General features: G+C 39.9%; 1 protein-coding gene across 1 annotated transcript in view; it reads left to right on the top strand.

Annotated features, from left to right (window-relative positions):
* The first annotated feature begins 365 nt into the window (after positions 1-365).
* Positions 366-25,496, top strand: part of IL17RD (interleukin 17 receptor D) — a 94,682-nt gene continuing 69,551 nt past the window's right edge. Inside the window, exon 1 of the mRNA XM_074957728.1 lies at positions 366-512. Within this exon, the coding sequence (XP_074813829.1) occupies positions 381-512 (132 nt within the window). The 5' untranslated portion in view covers positions 366-380. The remainder of the gene's footprint in view (positions 513-25,496) is intronic.

The raw sequence follows: 25,496 nt of genomic DNA on the forward strand, positions 1-25,496 counted from the left end.
CATGGGAAACGAGACGCGCAACACAAACAATTGCGTGCAAGTCTTGCTAACTTTCCTTTCTGGAGCTGTGATGTTCCTGAGTAACCTCGCCTTCCTTCGATGCAAAGACTTTGAAGAAGCATCTCTTTTCATTGCCAAAAAAATAGTACATGAACTAACAGGGGCCTGAGGAGGAGGGACAACGATTGCCTTCTGCGCCAGACACAGTTGTTATAGTTCTCTTCAAAGGGACCAGCCCCCCTGCCACCAGCAGTGATGGGGGGGGGGGGCAGGGCAGGGCAGCACAGCAGCTGCACATTCTCTCGCGCATGCACGCAGCTAAACTGCCCCCCCCCTCCTTCTGCTCAGACTCCAGTCTCCGTGCGCTGTCGCTGCAGACCATGGCACCTTTGCTCCAGCTCAGCTCCTTTTTCTTCACTCTGATCGCCTGCTTCAAGGGTCACCAGCTGGCTGGGGCTGCTGGAGGACCCAGCAGCAGGCGGGGGCCCGTGGCTGACACGTGTGGATGGAGGGTAAGTGGACGGAAGCTTTGTTTCTCCGCACAGTCGAGCAGATTCGTGCGCTGAAAGGGGTTTTGCACACTTGCAGGATTTGGCGGCGTGGCGTGGGGAGATGCCAGAGTTTCCCAGCTAAGCCTCGCAAGCGCTGTCCCGTGAGCAGCAAACTCTTTGCAGCCCAGCCCATCTGAGCAGTGCAGGTGTGGTGTCCACCTGTCTGTTCGACTTGCTGCTTCTCCCGAATATACAAGGAGAGCTCGCTGGGCAGTGTTCATGGGGGAATAAAGCCTCTTCTGCAACTCCTCTGCTGCTGCTCCAAGGCTCTGCAGCTGGTAATTTGCGGCCAGGAGGAAAGGTGGCATTTCCAGAGAAGGGATAGTTACTGCTTTCTCGCCCTGGGGGAGGGGGGCAGCCTTTAACCAGCGAGTGTGAAGAAATCACTCAACAGGTCCTTTATCCGCAGCTCTCTCCTTCCTTAACTCGACCTGCCTTGCCAGCAGGATAAAAAGGCGATCATTTGGGCTTTGTTATTTTAATGATTCGAGGCCGGCTTGGGGTCTTAGCTTCAGGGCTGATCATCAGACAGAGGATGTAGGAAAAGTAAATTGCTGGGGCGAGAGCTGGAAGGTGAAACATTTCTTTATTGGTCTTTACCTTTTGTTCCTGCTGCTGGTGCGTTAGCTTCAGACTTCTTGCTGCGTTTTCCTGTGTGTTTTTCAAAAATCACCTTTCAGTGTTTTCTCCCCATAAAGTCTAGCGAGAATTCTAGTTAAATTTTGGAGTCCCAAGGACAATAGGAAGGAAAAGACTGACTTTCATTGCCTTTCTTTTTTTGTTAGATTCTCACTAATGATTTCATTAGTTTCAGATCATAACATTTGAAAAAGTTACTGCAAGGCACAAGTCAGGGATATGGAGGGAATAGTGTAATTCACTGGAAGTTAGAAAACACTGGAAACTATGTAAGAGAGAGAAAAAATTCACATATTGCATTTTAAGTCACAGTTTACTAGCAAAATATATTTTACTACAATATTAATGTTTCACAAGATGTAAGCAGTGTGTGCCACATATTTTAAACTACCAGGATACATATTTCTGTCAGGTTCAGCAGCAGCTATTAAATATACTGTCACTACCTATTAGGAGTTATAATGCTTGATTAATTTTGCTTATCTTGACATCTAGAGGAATGTGCAATATATATATTGATTTGATTTTTTCTTACGTAATGAATTATGTATATTAAATTAATTATAGCTGGGTCTGTTTAATGTAAAGCTTTTAAAATGCTCCCCTCTAATAAATCTGATAAAAACATAACCTTTCAAGTTACTGTGTGGAAAACCTTGTATCACATACAACAAATTTAAGGTTTTAATTTCCTAAACAAACATTGCAGTCAGTTAGTCTGTGTTACCAATATATTTTTTATTTCCAGTGAGCAGATTTGCCTGACTAGTTTTTTAGATACTGAATCTGATTCTGTAGTACAATTCTTAATTGGGAAAACTCCTATTGACTTCAGTGGGAGTTTTGCCAGAGGATTGACTGCAGGAAGGGATCCATTGTCTTGGTTGTGTGGTATTTATCTTGGACTGCATGTAAGTTTTGAATAGACTTGACATACTATTAAATGACTGATGGCCCCTGTAACACATTGTCTGCTCTGGGGCAGGGCTGCCTTTGAAGTGCTACCCTGTAGGAAGTAAAGAGACTATTTGCTCTATTAAAATTCCTTGGTATTTCCTCTGTTTAACCACAGGCCACTTCCCCTCTGCCACTCTAAAAACTGCAGGGACACTGACTGATTGAAAAGACATAAACCCTGAAGTAATTGTACCTTATTCAAATAGATATTCTTATTGTAGCTTTTTTATAAATGGTTTCTAATCTATAGGTTAAGGGCAGGAACCCTAAATCTAAAAACTTTATATAGAGAGATAAATAGTAAGCATGTCTAATGTGTTTTGAGTAAAACAATGCTTGTTAAGCTAATTTTCACTAGTATAGTATTGAAAAAATATTGGTTAACTGTTGATATTTGAGTAATTAAACGAGAGATAAAATATTACTATTATCTGTCTGTGTGTGTGTGGACATTTTTCTTACCACTGGTAGAATTGTGTGCCTATGTCACACTTTTCTCACAACTGCGGGGGGGGGAATCTGGATCTTATTTCTCCCCCCCTTCCCCCCCAGTTTGAGCACTTTTATTTATTTTCCCCAAATTCATGCTCATTTACCTCCTATGTGAAATTTTCATGTCATATTCTGCTTAGGTTTGTTTAATTTATTTAAAACAAAAAAAATCTGAGTTTGTCTATGAAATACTATAATATATTTGCTTTTAATCTAATGTAAATATTTTAAATTTGTCTTTGTTTTATTGCAGTAAAAACTTCATTTGGTAAAGGAATAGTGTAGATTTGTGTTGGTAAGAATTTATATTTGCTGTTTTAATTCAGAGATCCTCAGCTTATTCTTAAAAATCATTTGAATTTGCAAAATCTTTAAATATGGACCAGGTCCTGACAACTTTAGTTGCAAAATGTGTGAATTCTTGCAATGTGTTCTTTTGTAGTAGTTTGGTCCCAGTCCTGCAAGACCAACATGGCTCTGAACAAGCAAAACAGTTAAGCATATGTGTAATTTATGAGCACATGAGTAGTCTCGCTGAGTGAAATCCTCCTGGCCCCACTAATGTCAATGGCAGAACTTCCTTTGATTTCAGTGGGGCCAGGGTTTGACTCATTGACTTCAGTGAGAATTTCAAGGTTTGTCTACACTTGCAGGTTGTATAGGTTTGAGGAAGGATGGAAATTTAAAGCAGAATAGCTATTCTGGAATATCTCCCTGAGTGGACACTTATTCTGAAATAACTATTTTGGTTAATTTCCCCATGTAGGTATTGTAAGGAATGAAGGACTGAGCTTTAAAATTTAGTTGTACATATTTGGGGCCCAGTCCTGCAAACAGTGAAGCACATGGGTAACTTTACTCACATAATTAATTTTGTTGACTCCTAAGGGGCTACTCATGTGAGTAAAAACAACAAGGAGTCCGGTGGCACCTTAAAGACTAACAGATTTATTTGAGCATACATAAGCTTTCGTGGGTAAAAACCCCACTTCTTCAGATGCATGGAGTGAGTAAAGTTTTCCACAGTCTTAACTCTGCAGGATCAGGCCCTTGACTCTGTTCAGACTAAAACATAAGATCAGTGAGACATATTGACTGAGAGAAAATACAGCATTTGGCATATTTTAAAGCAAAAAAACAAAAAGAGTATTGTACGTTGCACACAATAGGGGCTCCTTGCGTTCCTCCATTCTCCCCCAGAAGCTTCCAGTGTGCCACCCTCCCATCCACTTCTAGTTCAGGGATTTTCTGCAGTCTTTATCATCCCGTCCCTCATGCCATGGGCTCCTGTGTGTCCCCCTGTTCCCTCATGCTAGGATTCCTCATTCCCTTCCCAATGCCAGATGCTCTGTGTGCAATCCATTCTACCCATGCCTCCCCCCACCATCTTTCTTTCTTTTCTTTCTTTGTCAACATTTTAAAACTGTATTAGGAGGAAAGGCAGAGCACAGATGGGGTGTTGTTATGCTGGTTGGTGTTAATGGCTACCATCAACCAGTTCTTTCATCTGTAGACAATTACAAGTGGTTGAAGGTGCTAGCTCTGCTAACTAGATGCCAGGGGCTCCTTGTGTCTCCTCCTTTCAGTTTTCCAATTTTCACTAAAATCAACAGGATTTTGTGCATGGATGCCTAGAACATTCTCTGAAATTTTGGAATTGGTTGGCTGTGGTGTTAAAAGTTACTGTTACATTCACACAGCTAGAGAAATGTTGAGTGTAAGGCCTCACAAACTCAACCAATTATCTAGTCCAGACAACTGGATTAACTACTTTAAGATCTAGGGTTTCACTTATCAGCTGGTATAGTAAAAAATCTGACTATTTTTTTCTCTGTTTAAAAATAACTGTGTTTATGACCTGGTCTACACTTAAAAGTTATATTGGCATAACTGTGATAAGCAGGGATGTGAAAAAACACACCCCTGACATAGGTAGGTTGACAAAACCCCCGCTATAGATGCAGCTATGCTGACAGAAGAGTGCTTCTGTCTGCACAGTTAACATTGTTCAGGAAAGTGGTGTTTCTACACCAACAAAAGGAGTTTGCGTCCAGACTTGGGGGCTGTGCTGGCATAGCTATGCCAACATAACTATTCTGGCTTGGGCTCTGAATTGTAGACCTAGCCTCTTAACTACATTTTCATAAAAAACATGCTAACTACAGCATGTCTACTGCTTTATGTTTATTTAAAAACCAACAACACAATTTCAGTATATACACTACTCGAACAGGAAGATGAGTCTCTTCATTACATTTGTTTTATATTGGGTCTGAGCCTTTCTTCCATAAAAAGCATTTAGTCTAAATATTGCAAGTAATATATTTTCAGAATTGGCTTTCAAATGCACAAAACATTCAGAGAAGAAAAATGATGTAAACATATTCCAATTTACTTATAATAAACTTGTTCTGAATATTGACAATAAAATGCATCTTTAATCTTTTACATGTATTTTATTGTGTAATTGTGTACTTTGACTATTCAGGCCATTCACAAGGCTCATGACCTAACAAGCATTATTGTAGTTGAAGGTCCCCCCAGGAATATTATGGACTGGATTTGTTCCCTCTTTATAATGCATACCATGGTTTAGATTTCAACCAACAGAAGTTGCCTCTTAACAACTTGAAACAAATTGATCAGTCAGGCTAATTTCAAAATTTAGATTATTTATTTAAGGGGCAGGGCAAAACAAATACTTAATTCATTTAATAGATTTAAATATTTTCTTGTCCACTGGTGGAAAAAAGTTAAGCCATCATTAGATGACTCTAGCTTTTCTTTAGTTAATTACTTGATAATGTTAGTGTAATGTGGATGTTAGTTCATTAAAGCTGCAACATTTTAAATGGGTGTTTAATAAGGACCAGCTGTCTTTTCCAACAGATCTGTCCAAAGACGATGAAACACAGCTTTGATGTGAATTTGCCCATTTAATTCTGCTGAGAGGCTGAAGTTTGCCAATTAATTTGGCATTTTATTAGGATACTATAAAAATGACAGGAGTGCGAAGTTTTATTGGTGAACAATAAGACTAAAATTGGTCTTCAATCTTTAAATGTGAAAATAATTTCTCTTTACTCGTGCTTGTAAAATATTAAGTATAATGCTCCCAATAATGTTAAATGGTGCTTGAAGGAGGAAACTCCAAAAGTTTTATTTTTGTTTTTCTGAAAGTTAACGATTTACCTTGAAGTTTTATGCTGTATTTATGCTTTGTTTATCTGTTTAACATAAAATTGAACATTGTGTAAAAACTGATATATAAAGCATAGCACAATTTGAAAAAATACATATAATTTACATCTCTCGTTGTAGAGTAGCAGCTGTGAAGTGAGCTGTAGCTCACAAAAGCGTATGCCCAAATAAATTTGTTAGTCTCTAAGGTGCCACAAGTACTCCTTTTCTTTTATCTCTGGTTATATAGCTCCATTAATTTTGTGATGTTCCCTTGTTCTTCCCTCCCCATAAAACTATATTAATTTTGACAAACAATTTTGTGAAAGAAGGGCAAGTCATAGGAGCTTCTAATTGCTACTTTTTAAAACTTTCAAGTGGACATTCCGATTTATTTATTTTAAATCCATATATTTTTGAAACCCTATTTCGAGATTAGAATTTAAATATAAACTGTTAAACTGGAAAAAAGATTTTATCCTATCACACATGTTTTTTCCAATTGTAAATTAATCCAGCTATTTACCTTTCCAAGCTTTTTTGACAATTATAGCCACCATTGTTTACACTTGTACCTTTGCCTCTGTATGAGTTTCCACAAGAGATTAAAATCAGAGATAATGATTACTTTACAGCATGTAGCAGTTTACTACAGTAATGGATGCTTTCCTGCAGCTGTTTTGGTGTGCAATATTTATTTAACAAAAATATATGGTTTTGACTTTAGTGACAATCTTAAATCCTGCTAGCTGAGCCATATATTTAAAACATCTTCTGTATGCTTCCTTTTCCAGCATGTTAGGCCTTATGTTACCTAAGCAATATGTTGTGCATTCAATAGCATTCTGAAAACATCTCTTCCTGGTTTCAGAGTAGCAGCTGTGTTAGTCTGTATCTGCAAAAAGAAAAGGAGTACAAGGTGCCACAAGTACTCCATCTCTTCCTGGGTTTCACAATAACTGTCATCAGTCTGTAGAATAAGTGACCCCAGAATTCCACAGTGATGTGAAAAGTGTAATATTGACCTATGTAATCTAGGGGGTCTCTCTCTCTCTTTTTTTTTTTTTTTAAAGATAAATAGTATTGGAAGGATTAGTTTTTATCAGTCAATTGGGTAAAGTCATTATCACCATACACACCCAAAAATATGTGAAAAAATATATCCGTGGATAATTGAAATTTACAGATAGACAAAGTAAGAAAAATGCTGCTGGAGCACTTATTAGACTTTGATTTAGGGATAGTTACTTTGAATATTTTCACATTTTATATTGGCAATTTGTGTTTTAACCGTTATATAGCTTTAACTTGCTGAATGTCAATGTCTGCTGTCATTAAATAATTATTGTCTGACCCCTCCCATAATTTCCCAGGAAAGTGAACATTTAAATGGATAAAAATAGAAAAATATTAAAAAATAAACTAGTACTATCAGTTGAAATTATAAAATAATCTATAATGTTGTTTGTTTCTGCAATTGAATGTGGCATCTGTATCAAGTGTATATAACGATACAAAATGTACTTCCAAAAGTTAATTCTTGGACGTATGCCATGAACTTAAATGAATGTGGTCAGCAGATATTGAGCAATGTAGGGAAGTCAAGTGCATATTGTTTAACATGAGCTATAACAAGTTTCCATGGTACAGATGTTTTTTTAGTAAATCTGACTGATCTTTAAACTCTACTGGAACAGTTTCTAATAACCAGTTTTCAAATTGTAGGTATTGCTTTGTAAAACTCTTAGAAATAAATGATCTGACAAACACTCTGATAGAAGGAGTTGATAGTACCACTATAATGGTTTACTATTTAACAGATGATTTTTCAAAAGTGCTCTAAAATCCACAGGCTTATTTGGATTGTCTTGAAAATTGCTGTGCCTCCTGGGACCCAGGGTAAAATTCATGGTGGTTTGAGCAAGGGGTTTCCAAGATATAGCCCACTCCACTCCACCTCAAAATGGAATTCAAATGTTACAGTTCTTGTAACTTTATTTTGCCTATTGTGGCTCTGATCCTCCCCAAATTGATATCATCCACTCAGGATTGATCTCAGCTAGTGTCTGGTACCCACTCCTACTCTGAGAAACCAAGATTAAAAAAATTATTCAAGGTAAAAGTTGGATCTACAATATGGCTTGAACCAAGTTGACATGTCAGAGGAAGAAATTTGCCCATGTGCATCAGGCCAAAGTTTAGTTGCAAACCAGAATGGTTGCAGACAGCCTGACATCAGATTAATTGGGGGCTAAAAGATGACATTCTGTGGCTCGTGAACCTGAGCACTACCCATGTACTGTGAATTAGTTCAAGTCCTACACTTGGGAGTTTTCTGAGGCTGTCTTGTGCACATTATTTGCATCGTGCAGGGTCTTCTGGAAGTTTTGCCTACAATCTTTATGCATTCTCAGATTTTGCTTTAGAGGAATTGTCAAGAAAAATAGCATTAATTAAATAAATAGAGGGAAGATTAAAGATTCTAGTAAGCAGCAGCATTAGGATAATGTAACCATGCCACATGCTCCTGACACATTTTCTGAACAGTGGGTCTGAGTGTGAGATATGTATAGCAAAGGAAGTAGCTGTGACTCTCATCAATGTCAGTATGATCAAAGTGATTATTGAGCATCAGGAAACTACCCATAGTTGAGAGCCCTGTTCTAAAAACTCGTGTGAAGTCAACATTGACTAATGCACTGTCAGAATATTATTATAAATCAAATCAGTAAGCATCGACACAAACCAAAGGTTCAGACCTTTTGATTTTCCCCTTCAAAATGTTGAGGTTCCTTAGAAAAATTGTAGTTCTTTTAAACAAACAGACCAAAAAAACCCCTCAAATGACATTCCCTCGTCACAAAGAGTTATAAAAAAATCAAGCAATCCACAAATGGCAATAAATATTTTAAATGATAGTCCAACATAAAAGCTAGAATTTATGTAGAACCTTTTTCATTCTGTTAAAATGAAAATTTGGTGCAGTTTTAACTGTGGTAGCACTGCTGCTCCACCGTAATATTGCTGTGCCACGTTAGAGCCAGAGGTAGATTTAGTTGTGCAAGTTGGGATCATTTGCTCAAGGGTTTCTCAGATACCGTCCCCAAATAAGGAGCCTTTTTAATAATCAAAGTACGAAAGTACACAGACATAGGGTGATTGTCTTGAAAATAGGTATGCTGTAAGAGAGACTGGGATAGCATTTGCAGTGCAAATTTGGGGTCATTTGAACAAGGGATTCTCAATATAAGGCCCCTCCCATACTGTCATCTTCTTTTAATTTTCACTAATATCTATGTGAACAGTATGATTATTTTGAATATTGCATACCACAACAGAAACAGGGGTATGCTTCTGCATACAAATTTGAAGTCATGTGCTCAAGGAGTTCTTCAGATTCAGCCCCCAATAAAGAGATTATTTTAATATTAAAGTTGCTCTAAAACCTACATGCATGGTGAGATTGTCCTGAAAACTGATATTTCGTAACAGGGGATGGGGTAGACTTGGGGAGGTGGTGAGGAGATCACCCATGGAGATGAACAGGCCACTTCAAACCTCAGCGATCCTTATAGACTTCAGAGTGTTGTGCAGGGCACCTTCCCCAACATTAGCCCTGAATGGCGTATGGAATCTGGGTCTTCCCTCCATGCCCCTTTGCTGCCTCCAGCTGGTAGATGTGCTCCTCACAGCCCATTGGTTTATCACCTACCTTCCTACTCGTTGCCCCTACACTCATACTGGGGACATTCAGGGTCCAGGAGGAGGCCAGAGATTGCAACAGCCTGCCAGTAATGTGTTCCCAGGAAACTTTCTTGTGCCCCTGCATAGGTACTCCCTAGTCATACCCCATCATTACCACCACTTAGTGAAAAAACAAGTGTCATTCACTGCCCAAAAACTTTATTGTTACCGGTTAAGGTTGACTGGCAGTGTCACATACCCTTCCAGAATGTCAACTGCACTTGTCCTTTAAATCTCTAAAACCAGGAAAAGATGAGTTACGGTGCACATCAGCCCCACTCTATAACCTTAACTCTGCCCTCTTTGAATGATGCTCCAACCTGCTCTGACGGACATCATAACACTCTATTTTTCCATATGATATGGGATATTGTGGGGATGCAGCACATGCCTATGGTAGGAGAAACTGTCACACTGTGTCCTGAGTAAGGCAAAAGTTGCGTTTGGGGCATGCTTCATGAATACCAGCTGGGTAGGCCTGGCCTATACTTGATTATTTTACCTACTCTGCATAAACCACCTGTGAAGAGGTTCCCCCTTCAGCTCCTGGAAACGCTGGCTACACTCTCTGTGAACACTTTCTGTGAATTAAGCACCACACATGGTCCAGCAGGGTACAAAGTGTCTTTGTTGTAGTTTATGCTCCAGTATATCACAACATAGCAGCAGTTATCTGGAACCCTCTTCCTGCTCTCTGGCTCAGCCTTTTGTACTACTTGCTTTCTTCTCAGAGCTACCCAGCTGGCAAGCTAATTACCTCATTAGTTCATCAGGCTCCCTACAGGTGCAAATGATCCCTTCTACTCTTCCAAACCCAAACTACCTAAGCCTCTCCTACTCTAACTACACCCAGTGCTCTGGGTGTTCTAAGTGACCAGGATGCTGGCTTACAAAGGCTCAGTTTATAGCTGCTAACAGCACCCTGTCACACCAGATGTTACCACCCCTTGACTCTTGTCCTCAGGATTCCCCTTGCAACACCACCAGCATCTCTGCCCTGTAGTGCACTGTCATGTTTACAGTCAGACTGTTACAATTTACAAATCCCTCAACAAGAATATTGTGCATAACCTGCATAATTCAGCACAGAAATCCGGGGTCCCAGATCCATTGGGTACAGATGCATCACTCTTCGTATCACAGTGTAAGCTGCAGCTACTTGTTGCAATTAATCCCAGAATTGACTACCTAAGCCTCTCCTACTCTAACTACACCCAGTGCTCTGGGTGTTTTGTGTGGTGTGGTGTGACCCACAGAATTGTATTCTCCCATTTATCTGCATGCCCTCCAACTGTCCTTCACTTTGTTAGGGACAGTTGGAGGGCATGCAGCTAAATGGGAGAATACAATTCTGTGGGTCACACCACACCACATAAAATGGTACACTCCTCATGTCCGCTGATTATAGGGCAGTCCTGGGCAAACATACTATCCCCAGTTTATCATATTAGTTGCAGGGGGCAGAGTTAAGGTTGTGAGGAGGACTGTTGTGTGTAACAGCTGGATTCAAGAGATTTAAGAGTAGGTGCACTCGATGTTCTGGGAGGATACCTGGCACAGCTAGTCAGCTTTAATCCATGTGTTAATAAAGATTTTGGGTAGTGAATATTCTATAATGGCTTCCAAACTGAGGGTACTCAGCACCAGCTCTTCCAAGGTGCTGAGTCCTCTCAACCCGCATGGAGTTCAATGGGTGTCAGCACCTGACAGGATCAAACTCATAAGATTCTAGCCTAGCATATAGTTTTAAATACTTTGCTAAAACCAAGTTCCTTAGGAAGAAGTCATTTGAATACATTTAATTTATGAATGGCACTGCATTTTAAAAATGTACTCTTTACTGGACATACATCTCTATTATGATATTTTTGAAGAACAATTGCTAAAAATTGTCTGTATCAATATTTCTAATTCATTTGATTTTTCCTAAGTGATTTAAAGTTATGCTTCGTATTTTACTTTCACTGAGGTTTTAAATGGTAATGTGAACTAGTCAGTTTTGATCATTCTTGGTGAGCAGACTTGGATTTTCATTTCTGACCCCCCCACCCACTCCAGTGGGAGGAACTAAATATTTCTTACTTCTGATCATATTCAAATCCAACCAAGCAATCAGTGACTTCCCTGACTTTTTTTTGTATAAGGCTGTGGGAAAATTCCTGGTTGGCTGGCTATGAATTAATGAAAATCCTTAGAATGCTTCACTAATGATAGCTCCTGTGGCTTTAAAAAAATGCTATTCCCTTTTTTAATTTGAAGGAGGTCATGGGGGTTTACAGAAACTAAGAAAAGAAAGCGTAACATCTGGTTGTGCTCTGCTGATGACTGCTTTTGTGTAAAGAAAAGTTATGGAGTCTCCTCAGCATCAAACGCATTCAAGGTGATCCTTCATAAGAAGTCCTTGCAAGAATACATTTCACTCAAACTGTGTTTTCTAATTGCTTTTACTCTGTATTTTGAAATGCTGTTTTTTTTTCTGTTAACCAGGACACCTTTGAAAACCTAAATTTGTAATATTTTCACTTAAATATATACCTTAACTTTATTTTCTTCTTTGTCAAATATTCTTTTGCTTAACTCAGTTATATTCCCATTACTTTTCTTAAAGGCTTTGAGTCCAACATTAAAAAAAGATCTTAGGTGAAACCCTGACCCTAATGAAATTGATGGAAGTTTTGCTTTCCGAGGTTTATATCCATATAGATAGCTATTTTCAACTACTTGATTATAAACTAGTTTGAGTTTTTGAAATCACTTTTTATAATTTATACACACATGTTAATATATAATATGTATTAATATATATTAACTACATTAATATATAATAGCTATTTTGGATAATAATAAATTTTATCTTTTTTCTATCATGCTGCGGGTTCTTTGTTACCTTTCACTTAACCATGTTTGATAAGTTGAAAAGCCCGTCCTGTAAATGTTTTGATCCAAACTGCCAATATTATAAATGATTAGGACTAGAAACTGCTGGCTGTTCATTTACAATTACAAGTGGATATTCTGTGCATGGTTTATATGGCTATCAGAAAATATAATAGGAAATATATATACAGTTTTTAACAGTAACATGTTTACAATATCTTATCTGTTTTTGAAAATACGTTTGGGTTTTATAAAGTGATTCAAATTAACAGTCAGGGCCTGTGCTTATCACTTATAAGTGGCCTGGTCTGCACCTAAAATTTATACTGGCATAACTATATTGGTCAGGGGTGTGAAAAAACCATACCCCCTAGCAACATAGCTATGCTCACAAAAGTCCCAAGTGTAGATGCAGCTATGCCAACAGAAGACGACTTCTGTTGAGCTAATGTTGTTTGGAGAAGTGGTGTTCCTGTACGAGTAGAGAAAGCTTCTCCTTCTGTCAGTGTATGCTGCATCTACGCCAGGAGGCAAAGCATAGGCTCTGTAGTGTAGACATAGCCCATGAGTTAGAAGCAAGGGTCAAGATTTTTAAAAAGGGGGTCAAAATCCTGTCTCCCTGAAGTCGGTGGTAAAACTCATTTACTTAATTGAATTTCTCTTTGCGTGCCAAGAGTTTGGCTTCTACGTCCATATTTAGGTGCCTAAATAAGAGGCCTGATTTTCAAAAGTGCCTAGCACGTAGCCCCTCATCTTGGCTTTAGTGGGAGCACTGGGTTCTCAGCGCTTTTGAAAATCAGGCCACTTATTTAGGCCTGCATCTAAATAAGGACTTGGGGATGGGATTTTCAAAAGCACCTAAATGACTTCGGAGTACAGGATGGGACTTTCAAAGTGCCTAAGAAGTTAGGCACGGAACTTCCATTAATTTTCAATGGAACTTGCTCTCATAAGTCACTTAGCTCTTCTGAAAATTCCACCCAAAGAATGTAATTTTAGGCACCTGTTTTTTTACAATCTGGCCAAAAAAGATGGAGGAAAATTTCCATTTGTGTCTGTGAAAATCTCTCACTAGATTAGGAAATGCACCACTTATAAAACAGCACCATTCTAAATGATTTACAATATTTAATTTTTTGATTGTGCTTGAGGATTTCAAAATGGTGAGCACTTCAGAAGCATTAACAAAGACTTACAATCTTGTGAAGAAGACAGGATATATAGGAACCTCTTCAGCCTCCTCTGAAAAGCAACTACCTCTGTGATGGAACGCAGCAATTATTTAACAGTGCATTGTAATGCTGTACGTTTTCTGACAAGAAATGAAGAATAGTATAACTCTAAGGGGAATTTTGACAGGCAGACTATAATTTCAAAAAGTATACTAAAATTACAAAACAGAACCATAGGGTCTTTTATGACCATAAGTGGTCAAGGATCTCTGTTTCACATCTCATCCTAAAGACAACACCTCTGTCAGCGCATAACAAATGTGCTGGAGTATTGGTACCCTACTGACTTGGATTTAAGGGGCCTTTTGAATTGCTAAATCTTTGATTTTGTTTACAGCATCACATCTTTTTCTGAAGCCTCTCTGTCATTACACAGGACATGTATTAACAGCTCAAGACAACATGGGGGGCAGATCCTCAGCTGTGTAAACTAGTGTAGCTCCACTAAAATCAATGAAACTACATTGATTTATGTCAATTGAGAGTCTGGCCCTTATATCCTTGATGTTTTTGTCATGAATTAGTTTTTAGTGTCAGATTTTTTTGTTTGTTTAATAATAGAAAAATGTTTAGTAAGTGAAATAAATGTTGAAGACTATCAGGATTGTAAAAGCTGTTGCATCATAGTTAAAGCTCAGTTATTACACTTATGTCAGTTATCATATCCCTAGATTAAAGTCTGAGTTGTTAATATTCTGTAATTAACTTTGTGGTTTATCTATCTTTTGACTGGAATTAAATGTTAATCTCTCTCTCTCTCTCACCCCCCCCACCCCCCTGTACACACTCGTAAGTCAAAATATCAACAAAACTTGACCCTTAACAGGTGACAAGTTATTATTCTATGCTGTTCCAGAACAGCAATGGAAACAAAACCTCTATCTTTTATTCATAAGTTAGGGATAATACAAGTCGGTATAGCTTAGGTTTTTCCATATAGTTGCATTTGTAAGAGTAATTCACTAATCATGCCATTCATTTTTGGGGTTCTTTTCGAGTAATGACCGCTAGCCGTGAAATGTCATGCAGAGATTTTAAAATGGGACATTCAGCTCACTAAAGAATGAGCTGCAAAGACAGAATTTTCTTTTTATTACTTTTTTGGCAGTAAAGGCAAGAATAGAAGCCACAAAATAAATGAGGCTAAAACCCAGTATAATCCAACAATGCTGATAGGTATGAATAATTATTTTTCAGGTTAGCTGTATTATATTTGATACAAACATTTTGGTTAGTGGCTATTGTGTTCCACTCACATGCAGAACTTCACTATTGCAAATTCAGTGTGATAGTTTATTAGTTTACTTTTCTTTTGGCTTGATGAGTTTTGGTTACAACAGAGAAAATAATTGTTTCAATATTTATGTTTCATATTTATTCCAAGTAGCTTTGTTGTTGTTGTGAGTTAATATTTACAATGGAAGTGGAAGCTTACAGCAATGTTAGGACCCACTTCTCAAGTTAGTACAATAACAGGAAATTTTCTGTGTAGTAGATGAAGGCTTTAACTGGAAGTGTTTTATATATCATATTTATCTTCCTGTTAAGTGTTCAAGGATTAGCTTTTTATACATTCATGTTAGCTCTGACAAAAGGAAGCCTGGTAAAGATTGTAAGAACTACTGCTTTGATTTAATTTGCTAATCTTTATAGTTGAATGTTTAAACTCTTAAATCTTATGCTGCAATTCTGACTTCCTGTGTGTGTTGTTTAACTGAAATGGCTGGCAGGAGAAAACCTGTGCATAGCATTAACTTTATCCAAAGTCTTGTTTGTTTGGAGTAATTTTTTCATATAGTAAAATGCTCAGTGTACTATATGGGGCTCATATTTAAAAAAAAGTTTGTAAATCTTTTTCACATATTGTCAAATTCAAAAGACTTTTTTTTTCAAAATTTGATCAAAGTAGCATAACCTGTGCCTCTGTTTTTGTTACACACACTGAAGGTCTGTGGATAACATTACATTTTTTCAGCATGAAACTGAACACTTCAAATCCCTAAAGCAGTCTCAAATTTATGGTTAATAAAAGAATTTATTGTACTCGATGTCATCTGTTATATCACTCTGGGAACAGAAACTGGCAGTGAGTGGACAGGAAATATTTCCATTTCAAATCGCTTCAATCTTATGGTCTAGGGCAAAAGTTTCTGATTTCAGCAAAGTCACTGTGAATAGCAATGTAATTAAGCACTTTTAGTTGATTTAAATGTGTATTATATCTTTTCAAACAATATTAGTTTCTTTTTGATTATGGCATTTAACATAAATGTATTATTTAAATGATTACATGTCTTATATTTGCTGTATTTCTGCATTGATTACTTAAAACCTTTTTTATTGTCAGAAGGAATAGTAATTGTGTGTTTCCAGGTAAATGTCTGTATATGCCAAGAGAACAGCAGTAAGATGAGTTAGTGTACCATGGCCAAGCTACTTCAAAGTTTCAGACCTTTGTATTTGTAATCAGTTACTTTCTGAATAAAGAAAAAGCTCCTGTCTGGTGATTAGGTCCTTCTAGCTTAATGGATTTCTTACACTTGAAAAAGTTAAACAGTTTATTTTGAAGTGTGCTATCTATAGTGTGTGACTTTTATTAATGGAAACTGCTTGCTGTCAGATTTGAGTTTCTATACATATTCACACATTAAAAAGTTTTTAAAATGTTTTCAATCGTTTAAAACATAAAACTGTGCAAATAGTAAAATGGAAATGCAAATTTTGAGAAAGATTGTGCCCAGGGGAAAGGACACTTTGTTCTCTTACTTTAAAAAGTTAACAAATAAATTATTGTCCTAAAACATCTTTTCATTGTTGCCTGTGAATACGTATGTTGCAAAAGGTAGTGTCTGCTAGTCTGATAAAATTTGTATTTAATCCTTATAGACAAAGAAAAAAATGCAGAAGAAGCTTCTTGCAGATTCCATACTGACTTTATTGTCAGCTTATTGGGAAAAGTAAAATAAAACAAAACAGAAAAACAGAAGTGTTTTGAAGTAAGGGTGACAGTTTAACTCTCCACTTTTCATTGCAGACCAGGTTACTTCCCATTATTTTAAGGAAAATTTGGAGAGGGAAGCAGTGGTGAGGGGAGGGGGGCTGGGAGAGGGTATAGAAGAGAGGACTCCCATCAGATGGTGTCCATGTGGATAATGTTCGTCACTTCAGACCTCGCTTCCTGATAATATACAAAATAAAAGCTAGAAGGGGTTGCTATCCTTTGGAAGAAATCTGCATGTTAGTGCCCTTTTGTCACACTGACATATAGAATACAGGGAAATCAGTTATCACTAGCAAAACAGGTGTTTGAAAAAGTAGACAAGTATCCTACTTGTATTGTTAAGAACTGTCTTATGCAGGGATTGTGTAGGACACTTAGCAATAAGCACTAAATAAAAACCATGCACAGATAGGTAAGACCTAATTTAGTAAAGTAGTTCTAAGGAATACATTCCTAAACAGGAAAATAAATTTTTTTTGTTTAAGAACAACTTACCCCTTTGAAAAAATAATTGCTGTGAAATAATACAGTATACAGATTCCACTATAGCAGTAGTTCCCAAACTTGTTCCACCACTTGTACAGGGAAAGCCCCTGCCGGGCCAGGCCAGTTTGTTTACCTGCCGCATCCGCAGGTTCGGCTGATCGCGGCTCCCAGTGGCTGCAGTTCGCTGCTCCAGGCCAATGGGAGCTGCTGGAAGTGGCGCGGGCCAAGGGACATACTGGCTGCCACTTCCAGCAGCTCCCATTGGCCTGGAGCAGCGAACCGTGGCCACTGGGAGCCACGATCGGCTGAACCTGTGGACAAGGCAGGTAAACAAACCGGCCTGGTGCGCCAGGGGCTTTCCCTGCACAAGCAGTGGAACAAGTTTGGGAACCACTGCACTATAGGTTTGTTACAAATTATTTGTATTATAGTATCACCTGAAGACCCCAGCTGAGATTGTGTCCCATTGTGCTAGGAGCTGTACATGCACAAGATAAGTCCCTGTTTTGAAGAGTTTACAGTCTAATTAGATCTGACAGAGAAAGATTTGGAGAAAGGAAATATTATTAATCTGAATTTACATATGGAGAGCTGAGGTTTCTAGAGATGAAGTGATTTGCCCAAAGTCACACAGGGACTCTCTGATCAAGTCAGGAAATGAACCCACAAAAGCTCAACTTCTAACCCTGCGTCTGACTGTTTTCTTTGCAGCACACCCAGTCCTTGTCAGCCCAAGAAATGAGGAAGTGGACCTAAGTATGAAATCCGGTCCTCATTTGGGATGTTTGGTCAGACTCTTGTTGTTCTTTTATGGGATTATTTCACATTATTGATTATTTATATGAAAGCTGTTTTAAATTCAGAATAAAGAAAATCTGAATCTCATTTGTAACTTTTTTTTTTTTTTTTTTTTTTTTTTTTTTACCACTTCAGTTTTTAAACTGGCCCATCCAGTTTTAACCAAATGTGGAATATAAGAAAAAGTTACTCCCCAACTGAGACTTTTATGTACCAAGATTTGGGTCAGAGCAAGTCTTTGTCAAAAGGGGCGTACAATGGAAATACTGCCAGATCTGAACTGTAGCAGCGCAAATGGCAACACTATAGTAACATAAGGTCCTGGCAAGTTGTTATGGCCTGTGTGAGATGGTGAATTTGACTGCAAATATCACATTTCATGTCAGGTAATATAACAGTACGAAAATAACAATTAGTAACCAGCGTCTTACTTTATGGATAGAACATGTAACCTTTGCTTTGGCCTGCTTTCAAATGTACTTAACATTACATTTTGTAGGAAAAATGGAACTCTTAAACTGTTTCACTTATTCAAGTGTATTGTAAAGTGTGGTATCCAGAGGGTGTAACTTTTATTAGTGGAAACTGAATGCAGTCAGACTAGAGTTTAAATAATATTTAAAACATTAAAATAAATTTTTGTATTTAGATTCCCTTTTGTAACAGTTAAAAAATTACAGGAATTGATAGCATATAACAGCTCTAAAGGAGTAGAAGTCAGCATTTGGTACTGCAGGCACAACATGCTGAAGAATCAGAGAGGGCAGTGCAGAACGGGGAAGAAAATTGGCAGCATATGACCTCCAGAAGAAGAAAGAGGAGAACCCATGTACTCCCAATGCATATAGAGATAAGAAACTATTGTCAGGCTCTCTGCACAGGTACTACAGTAGAGAATGGTTTGGAAGAGTCATCAGAGGGAAGGGATCAGAAGGAGACCCCATTGACTGGAAGGCATGGGATGCATTGTCCTTGGGATGGGGGTTCCACAACCACCATTCCCAAGAGGAGGAGATCCCTTTTAAGGGGGACAGAGTCATCCATCTGCTGTCCAGACCGGGAGACTCGAGAAGCGTGCTGCTTGCCTGGAGCTAGAATTCAGGATGTAATGGAGTGTCTGCCAAGACTGATGGAGCCCTCGGACTGCTACCCCCTTCCTACTTCTCCACGTGGGCACCAATGTTACCGCCAAGAATGACCTTGAATGCAGATGGTGTTGGAGAGAGGGCTTTGGATTCTCTGACCATGGGATGTTGTTCTAGGAAGAAGGATTGCTAGGAAGAGATGGGATCCAACTAACTAAGAGAGGGAAGAGCATCTTCACAGGCAGGCTTGCTAATCTAGTTAGGAGGGCTTTAAACTAGGTTCACTGGTGGATGGTGACCTAAGCCCAGAGGTAAGTGGGATACTGGGAAGAAAAACAAGGAGGGGGGTGCAACAGGGGAGGCCTCCTGATTCATACTGAGGAAGTAGGGCAATTGGCTAGTTATCTTAGGTGCCTGTATATGAACCCAAGAAGCCTGGGAAACAAGCAGGAAGAATTGGAAGTCCTGGCACAGTCAAGGAGCTATGATATGATTGGAATAACAGAGACTTGGTGGGGTAATTCACATGACTGGAGCAGTGTCATGGATGGGTATAAATTGGTCAGGAAGGACAGGAGAGGGAGAAAAGGTGGAGGAGTTGCACTGTATGTAAGAGAAAAGTATGATTGCTGAGAGCTTCAGTATGAAACTGGAGAAAAGCTTGTTGAGAGTCTTTGGGTTAAGTTTAGATGTGAGAGCAACAAGGGTGATGTCATGGTGGGTATCTGCTCAAGACCACCAGACCAGGAGGATGAGGTAAATGAGGCTTTCTTCAGACAACTAACAGTTTCCAGATCACAGGCCCTGGTTTTTATGACATCTGCTGGGAGAGCAGTACAGCTATGCACAAACAATCCAGGAAGTTTTTGGAGAGTGTTTGGGACAACTTCCTGGTGCAAGTGCTGGAGGAACCAACTAGGGGCCATGCTCCTCTTGACCTGCTGCTCACAAACAGGGAAGAATTGGCAGGGGAAGTAGAAGTGGGTGGCTACCTGGGCAGCAGTGACCATGAGATGGTCAAGTTCAGGATCCCAACAAAAGGAAGAAGGAGCAGCAGAATATGGACCTGGACTTCAGAAAAACAGACTTTGACTCCCTCAGGGAACTGATGGGCAGAATCCCTTTGGAGGCTAATCTGAGGGGGAAAGGAGTCTAGGAGAGCTGGCTGTATTTTAAAGAAGCCTTACTGAGGGCATAGGAACAAACCATCCCGATGTCCAGAAAGAATAGTAAATATGGCAGGCAACCAGCTTGGCTTAACAGAGAGATCTTCAGTGGGCTTAAATACAAAAAAGGAAGCTTACAAGAAGTGGAAACTTGGACAGATGACTAGGGAGGAGTATAAAAATATTGCTCAAGCATGCAGGGATGTAATTAGGAAGGTCAAAGCACAATTGGAGTTGCAGCTAGCAAGGGATGTGAAGGGTAACAAGAAGGGTTTCTACAGGTATGTTAGCAACAAGAAGGCGGCCAGGGAAAGTGTGGGACCCTTACTGAATGGGGGAGGCAACCTAGTGACAGATGATGTGGAAAAAGCTGAAGTACTCCATGCTTTTTTGCCTCGGTCTTCACAGACAAGGTCAGCCCCCAGACTGCTGCACTAGACAGCATAGTATGGGGAGGAGGTGAGCAGCCCTCAGTAGTGACAGAACAGGTTAAGGACTATTTAGAAAAGCTGGACATGCACAAGTCCACGGGTCCGGATCTAATGCATCCGAGGTTCCTGAGGGAGTTGGCTGATGTGACTGCAGAGTCATTGGCCATTATCCTTGAAAACTCATGGTGATTGGGGGAGGTACTAGACGATTGGAAAAAGGCAAATATAGTGCCCATCTTTAAAAAAGGGAAGAAGGAGAATCCGGGGAGCTACAGACCAGTCAGCCTCACCTCAGTCCGTGGAGAAATCTTGGACCAGGTCCTCAAGGAATCCATTTTGAAGCACTTGGAGGAGAGGAAGGTGATCAGGAACAGTCAACATGGATTCACCAAGGGCAAGTCATGCCTGACCAACCTGATTGCTTTCTATGAGGAGATAACTGGCTCTGTGGATATGGGGAAAGCGGTGGACGTGATATACCTTAACTTTAGCAAAGCTTTTGATACAGTCTTCCACAGTATTCTTGCCAGCAAATTAAAAAAATATGTATTGGATGAATGGACTATAAGGTGGATAAAAACTGGCTAGATCGTCTGGCTCAACGGATAGTGATCAACGGCTTGATGTCTAGTTGACAGCCGGTATCAAGTGGAGTGCCCCTGGTGTCAGTCCTGGGGCCGGTTTTGTTCAGCATCTTCATTTAATGATCTGGATGATGGGATGGATTGCACCCTCAGCAATTTTGCGGATGACACTAAGATAGGGGGAGAGGGAGATATGTTGGACGGTAAGGATAGGGTCCAGAGTGACATAGACAAATTGGAGAATTGAGCCAAAAGAAATCTGATGAGGTTCGACAAGGACAAGTGCAGAGTCCTGCACTGAGGAGGGAAGAATCTCATGCACTGCTAAAGGCTGGGGGCAGATGGGCTAAGCAGCAGTTCTGCAGAAAACGACCTGGGGATTACAGTGGACGAAAAGCTGGATATGAGTCAAGAGTGTGCCCTTGTTGCCAAGAAGGTTAATGGCATTAGTAAGAGCATTGCCAGCAGATCGAGGGAAGTGATTATTCCCCTCTATTCCCTCTATTCAGCACTGGTGAGGCCACATCTGGAGTACTGTGTCTAATCTTGGGCCCCCCCACTACAGAAAGGATGTGGACAAATTGGAGACAGTCCAGCGGAGGGCAACGAAAATGATTGGGGGCAGGGGCACATGATTTATGAGGAGAGGCTGAGGGAACTGGTCTTTTTTAGTCTGCAGAAGAGAAGAGTGAGGTGGGATTTGATAGCAGCCTTCAACCACCTGAAGGGGGGTTGCAGAGAAGATGGAGCTCTGCTGTTCTCAGTGGTGGCAGATGACAGAACAAGAAGCAGTGGTCTCAAGTTGCAGTTGGGATGTGTAGGTTGGATATTAGGAAAAACTGTTTCACTAGGAAGGTGGTGAAGCACTGGAATGGGTTACCTAGGGAGGTGATGGAATCTCCATTCTTGGAGGTTTTTAAGGCCCGGCTTGACAAAGCTCTGGCTGGGATGATTTAGTTGGTGTTGATCCTGCTTTGAGTAGGGGGTTGGACTAGATGATCTCCTGAGGTCTCTTCCAAGCCTAATCTTCTATGATTCTATGAGTTTGCCAATACAGATGTATTTAAAAAACACACATTATTTGCTTTATTGTTCTAAACTCTGAAAGGATTTAGCAATATTTTTTAAAAAATTCAATTGTTTGAGCTAGATGAATACATAGCAGTATCTGAATACATTGTTCTTCTTTCCTCTTCCCACTATAACAGTTGAAGTCATAAAGAAAAGCCACAGTCTTGAAGGCAGACACAGCTATGGACGTCTAAATAGGTGCTTGGATAACATGGCGATAGACTCAAAATAAAGACTTAGTTAGATTGAAACAAAACTCCTGAGGGAGACACTCAGCTTTGACAATTGATTCTCTTTGCCTGCTCCTCTATGAGGTGAAGTGTGGATGTTTCTTATTCAGCACTAGCAGCTGATCTTGTGAATTGTTCTTCTTTGGTTCCTAGATGGCTACATTTTGGTTGACATCACAATTGCAGATTCTTATTATTATCACTTGGCATAGCTTTGGGTACTTCAAGAGATTGGTAAGGGGAGGGCTGCGGACAACTGGTTGAGAGGAACCATTTCCTTCAAGCTGTCCTTTTGGGGGTCTCTGGAGTGTGCATTGCAGACCACTGAACTCTGAGTTGTTTTTTTACATTCTGGCAGCAGATTTTGTTTGGCTGCTAACATGAAGTCCATGGTCACCGGGGGAACTGTAGTAGCTTCTACCGGTACTATACTTCCTGACAATTGCAAGTTCCGCAGCTGCAACCAGAGGGCCATCAATGAGGCTTGTGTCTCTTGAAGTTCAAACCTGTCACCAGCAATCAAAATGACCAAAGTGTCATACAGTCTGAAAAGCAGTATAGCTGAAACTGTTCTATCCCTGCTGCTGCCTGAAATCATCTTATACAGTGTCTCCATTAAGTTGTTTGTAAAATGAGGGAACAGGAAAATATCTGACTGCCTTCTAGGGGGGACTGGTTGTTTGGTATATTATCCATCTTTCCACAATACTAAAGATACTGAACCTATAGTCACAGACTCTTTCTTCCTTCTGATTCTTTGCATTGCCACGTAGAAGATGTGTACTAGATATGAAGTCTAGTTTCTCATTACATGAGCAATTAAACTCTGAATGCTATGAAGGCAGCACATTTAGCCACTCAGGAACGGGGGGTACTCAGTGACAACACATATAGCAGTTCTCGCTGACTGTAGTGGATTTGAAAGGAAGCTCTGCCTCTTGGTGCTACGAAGGATATATCTACACTACAAAAAAGACCCCCATTGCAGTGAGTCATCTTCTTCGTCTTTTGTGTTGCTGGTATAGAGCAGCAACTACAATTTCACCTGAAGTTGATTGAGGCAGATGGCAACCTAAGGAGTGGCAGAATTTATTGCAGTCATGTGTCCTTCATATTTATCAGTTGGGCGGTAGGTGGTGATATCTTTGATGGTCTGTCATGGGGAGCCACACTTGCACACACTTTGTGCATTAGATGTCCGCATCTACCATGGTTGGTTTGGATTTGGTTCAGAGTTGACCAAGATGCATGTGGAAGGTCAAACCCAGGAACCTTCTGCATGGGATCCAGCACAAGGTGCTTATTTTTTAAGTTTTGTTTAGCCCAGTCTGCTTTCCAAGCCTCCTTCTGATCATAGTCTGATTGCATGAGGTTAAGCGAATATTCCCAGAAAGACTTGCGGGGCTTGAGACTTGTGGGGGTGAGGGGGAGCATTGTCAAGGTCTTGGTGAAAAGGAAAACATCTATTTTCGTGGATTTGCTGAGCTTCGCAGAGTGTAGTAGCTGTTCGGCATATTGGCAGAGGAGCGATGTTAGAACAAGTAGCCATGGTGTTGGAGTCAACTTCAGCTGGGTGTCAGCAAGTTGCATGTAGCTGTGTCTGCTCCATACCGGTGCACAGTATTTAGCTACTGAATATACAAGTGCCATTGCAGATGTTCGCAACACTGATGCCATTGCACCCCAGGTTGTACCTGCTGGTTTCTGAATTATGTTGGCTCTTGTTTAAATCTTTGCAGCTATCTTCTCAAGGTGATCATGGAAGGTGAGGGTGTTATTGAGTTTCACTCCAAGGTATGTTGGGGTGTAATCATTTTTACCACAGGAAGCTACTGTCAGTGTGTTTTTGGCACTCCTATTATCAAGATGAAATGCACTTACTATTGTTTTTTCCAGGGTTTGGTGTGAGCCTCCATTTCCAGAAGTATTATTCCGTAGTTTGGAGATCGTCAGTTAATGCTCTCTCAATGTCATGGAGGTTTGGTGCTTGGATTGTCATGGCAAGATCATCTGTATATCCAATTTTTTATGGTTCAGCTGGAGGCATGTCACTTATGTAAATATTAAAAAGCGTTGGCGTGAGTTCAGAGCCTTGTGGTAGCCCATTGTTTATGGTATGGGGTGAGCTGATCATATTACACAGGTACACCTGTAGGCGTCTGTTACTCAGCATGGTCCACAGCAGGTGAAGTGTTTGGTAGCAAGGTATATTTTTGCAAGTTCAGCATCAGGCCCTTAATCCATACAGTGTCATACGCGGATGACAGGTTTCAAATACTGCACCAATCTTTAGGTTTCTTTCTGATAGCCAGCCTCAATGTGAGTTGTGAGTGCCAGAACTTGGTTGCAACAACTATGTTTTGAGCGGAAGCCTGCCTGAGGGTATTCTTTTGAGGATGATACGTTCAAGAAGTTTATAGGTTGCCCACAGTAGAGAAATTGGCCAGTAGCTTCCCAGCTTCATCAGTGGGTTCCCAGGCTTTGGTAATTGCGCCATATTTCAGGGGTCCATACTGTCCTTAAGGTAGCCTAGTACAATGTTGCTAGCCACTGAAGTCCTTTGGGGCTGAGATGGTGGAGGAATTCTGGCAGAATACCGTCAGGGCCTGCAGCCTTCCTTTTCTTTCATAGCGACAAGTTCTTCTTTTACTTCCTCAAAACTGACAGTGGAAGGTTTTTCTTGGATTGATGCTAGTGTCCGGTAAAGTTGTTGATACACTACTCTTTTCGTGTGTTTATAGAGTGGTCCTTTTGTGTACTCCAACAGTTCGGAGGCCTTTGAGTTTGGCTGAATTTTTGATGGCTGATACTTTTGGGGATTAGCAGCCCAAAGGCGTTGCAGTAGTGTCCAGGCTCAATGACCTGTATGTATAAAATCAAGGTTTTGACTCTGTGCGTGGAATGGTACTACCTTGTCTAGTAACTTTCAGTCCAGAAATCATTTGTATGGAGAAGAACAGTTGTGTGTTTTT

This window comes from Natator depressus, chromosome 7 (assembly GCF_965152275.1).
Source record: "Natator depressus isolate rNatDep1 chromosome 7, rNatDep2.hap1, whole genome shotgun sequence".
NCBI classification, from domain to species: Eukaryota; Metazoa; Chordata; order Testudines; family Cheloniidae; genus Natator; species Natator depressus.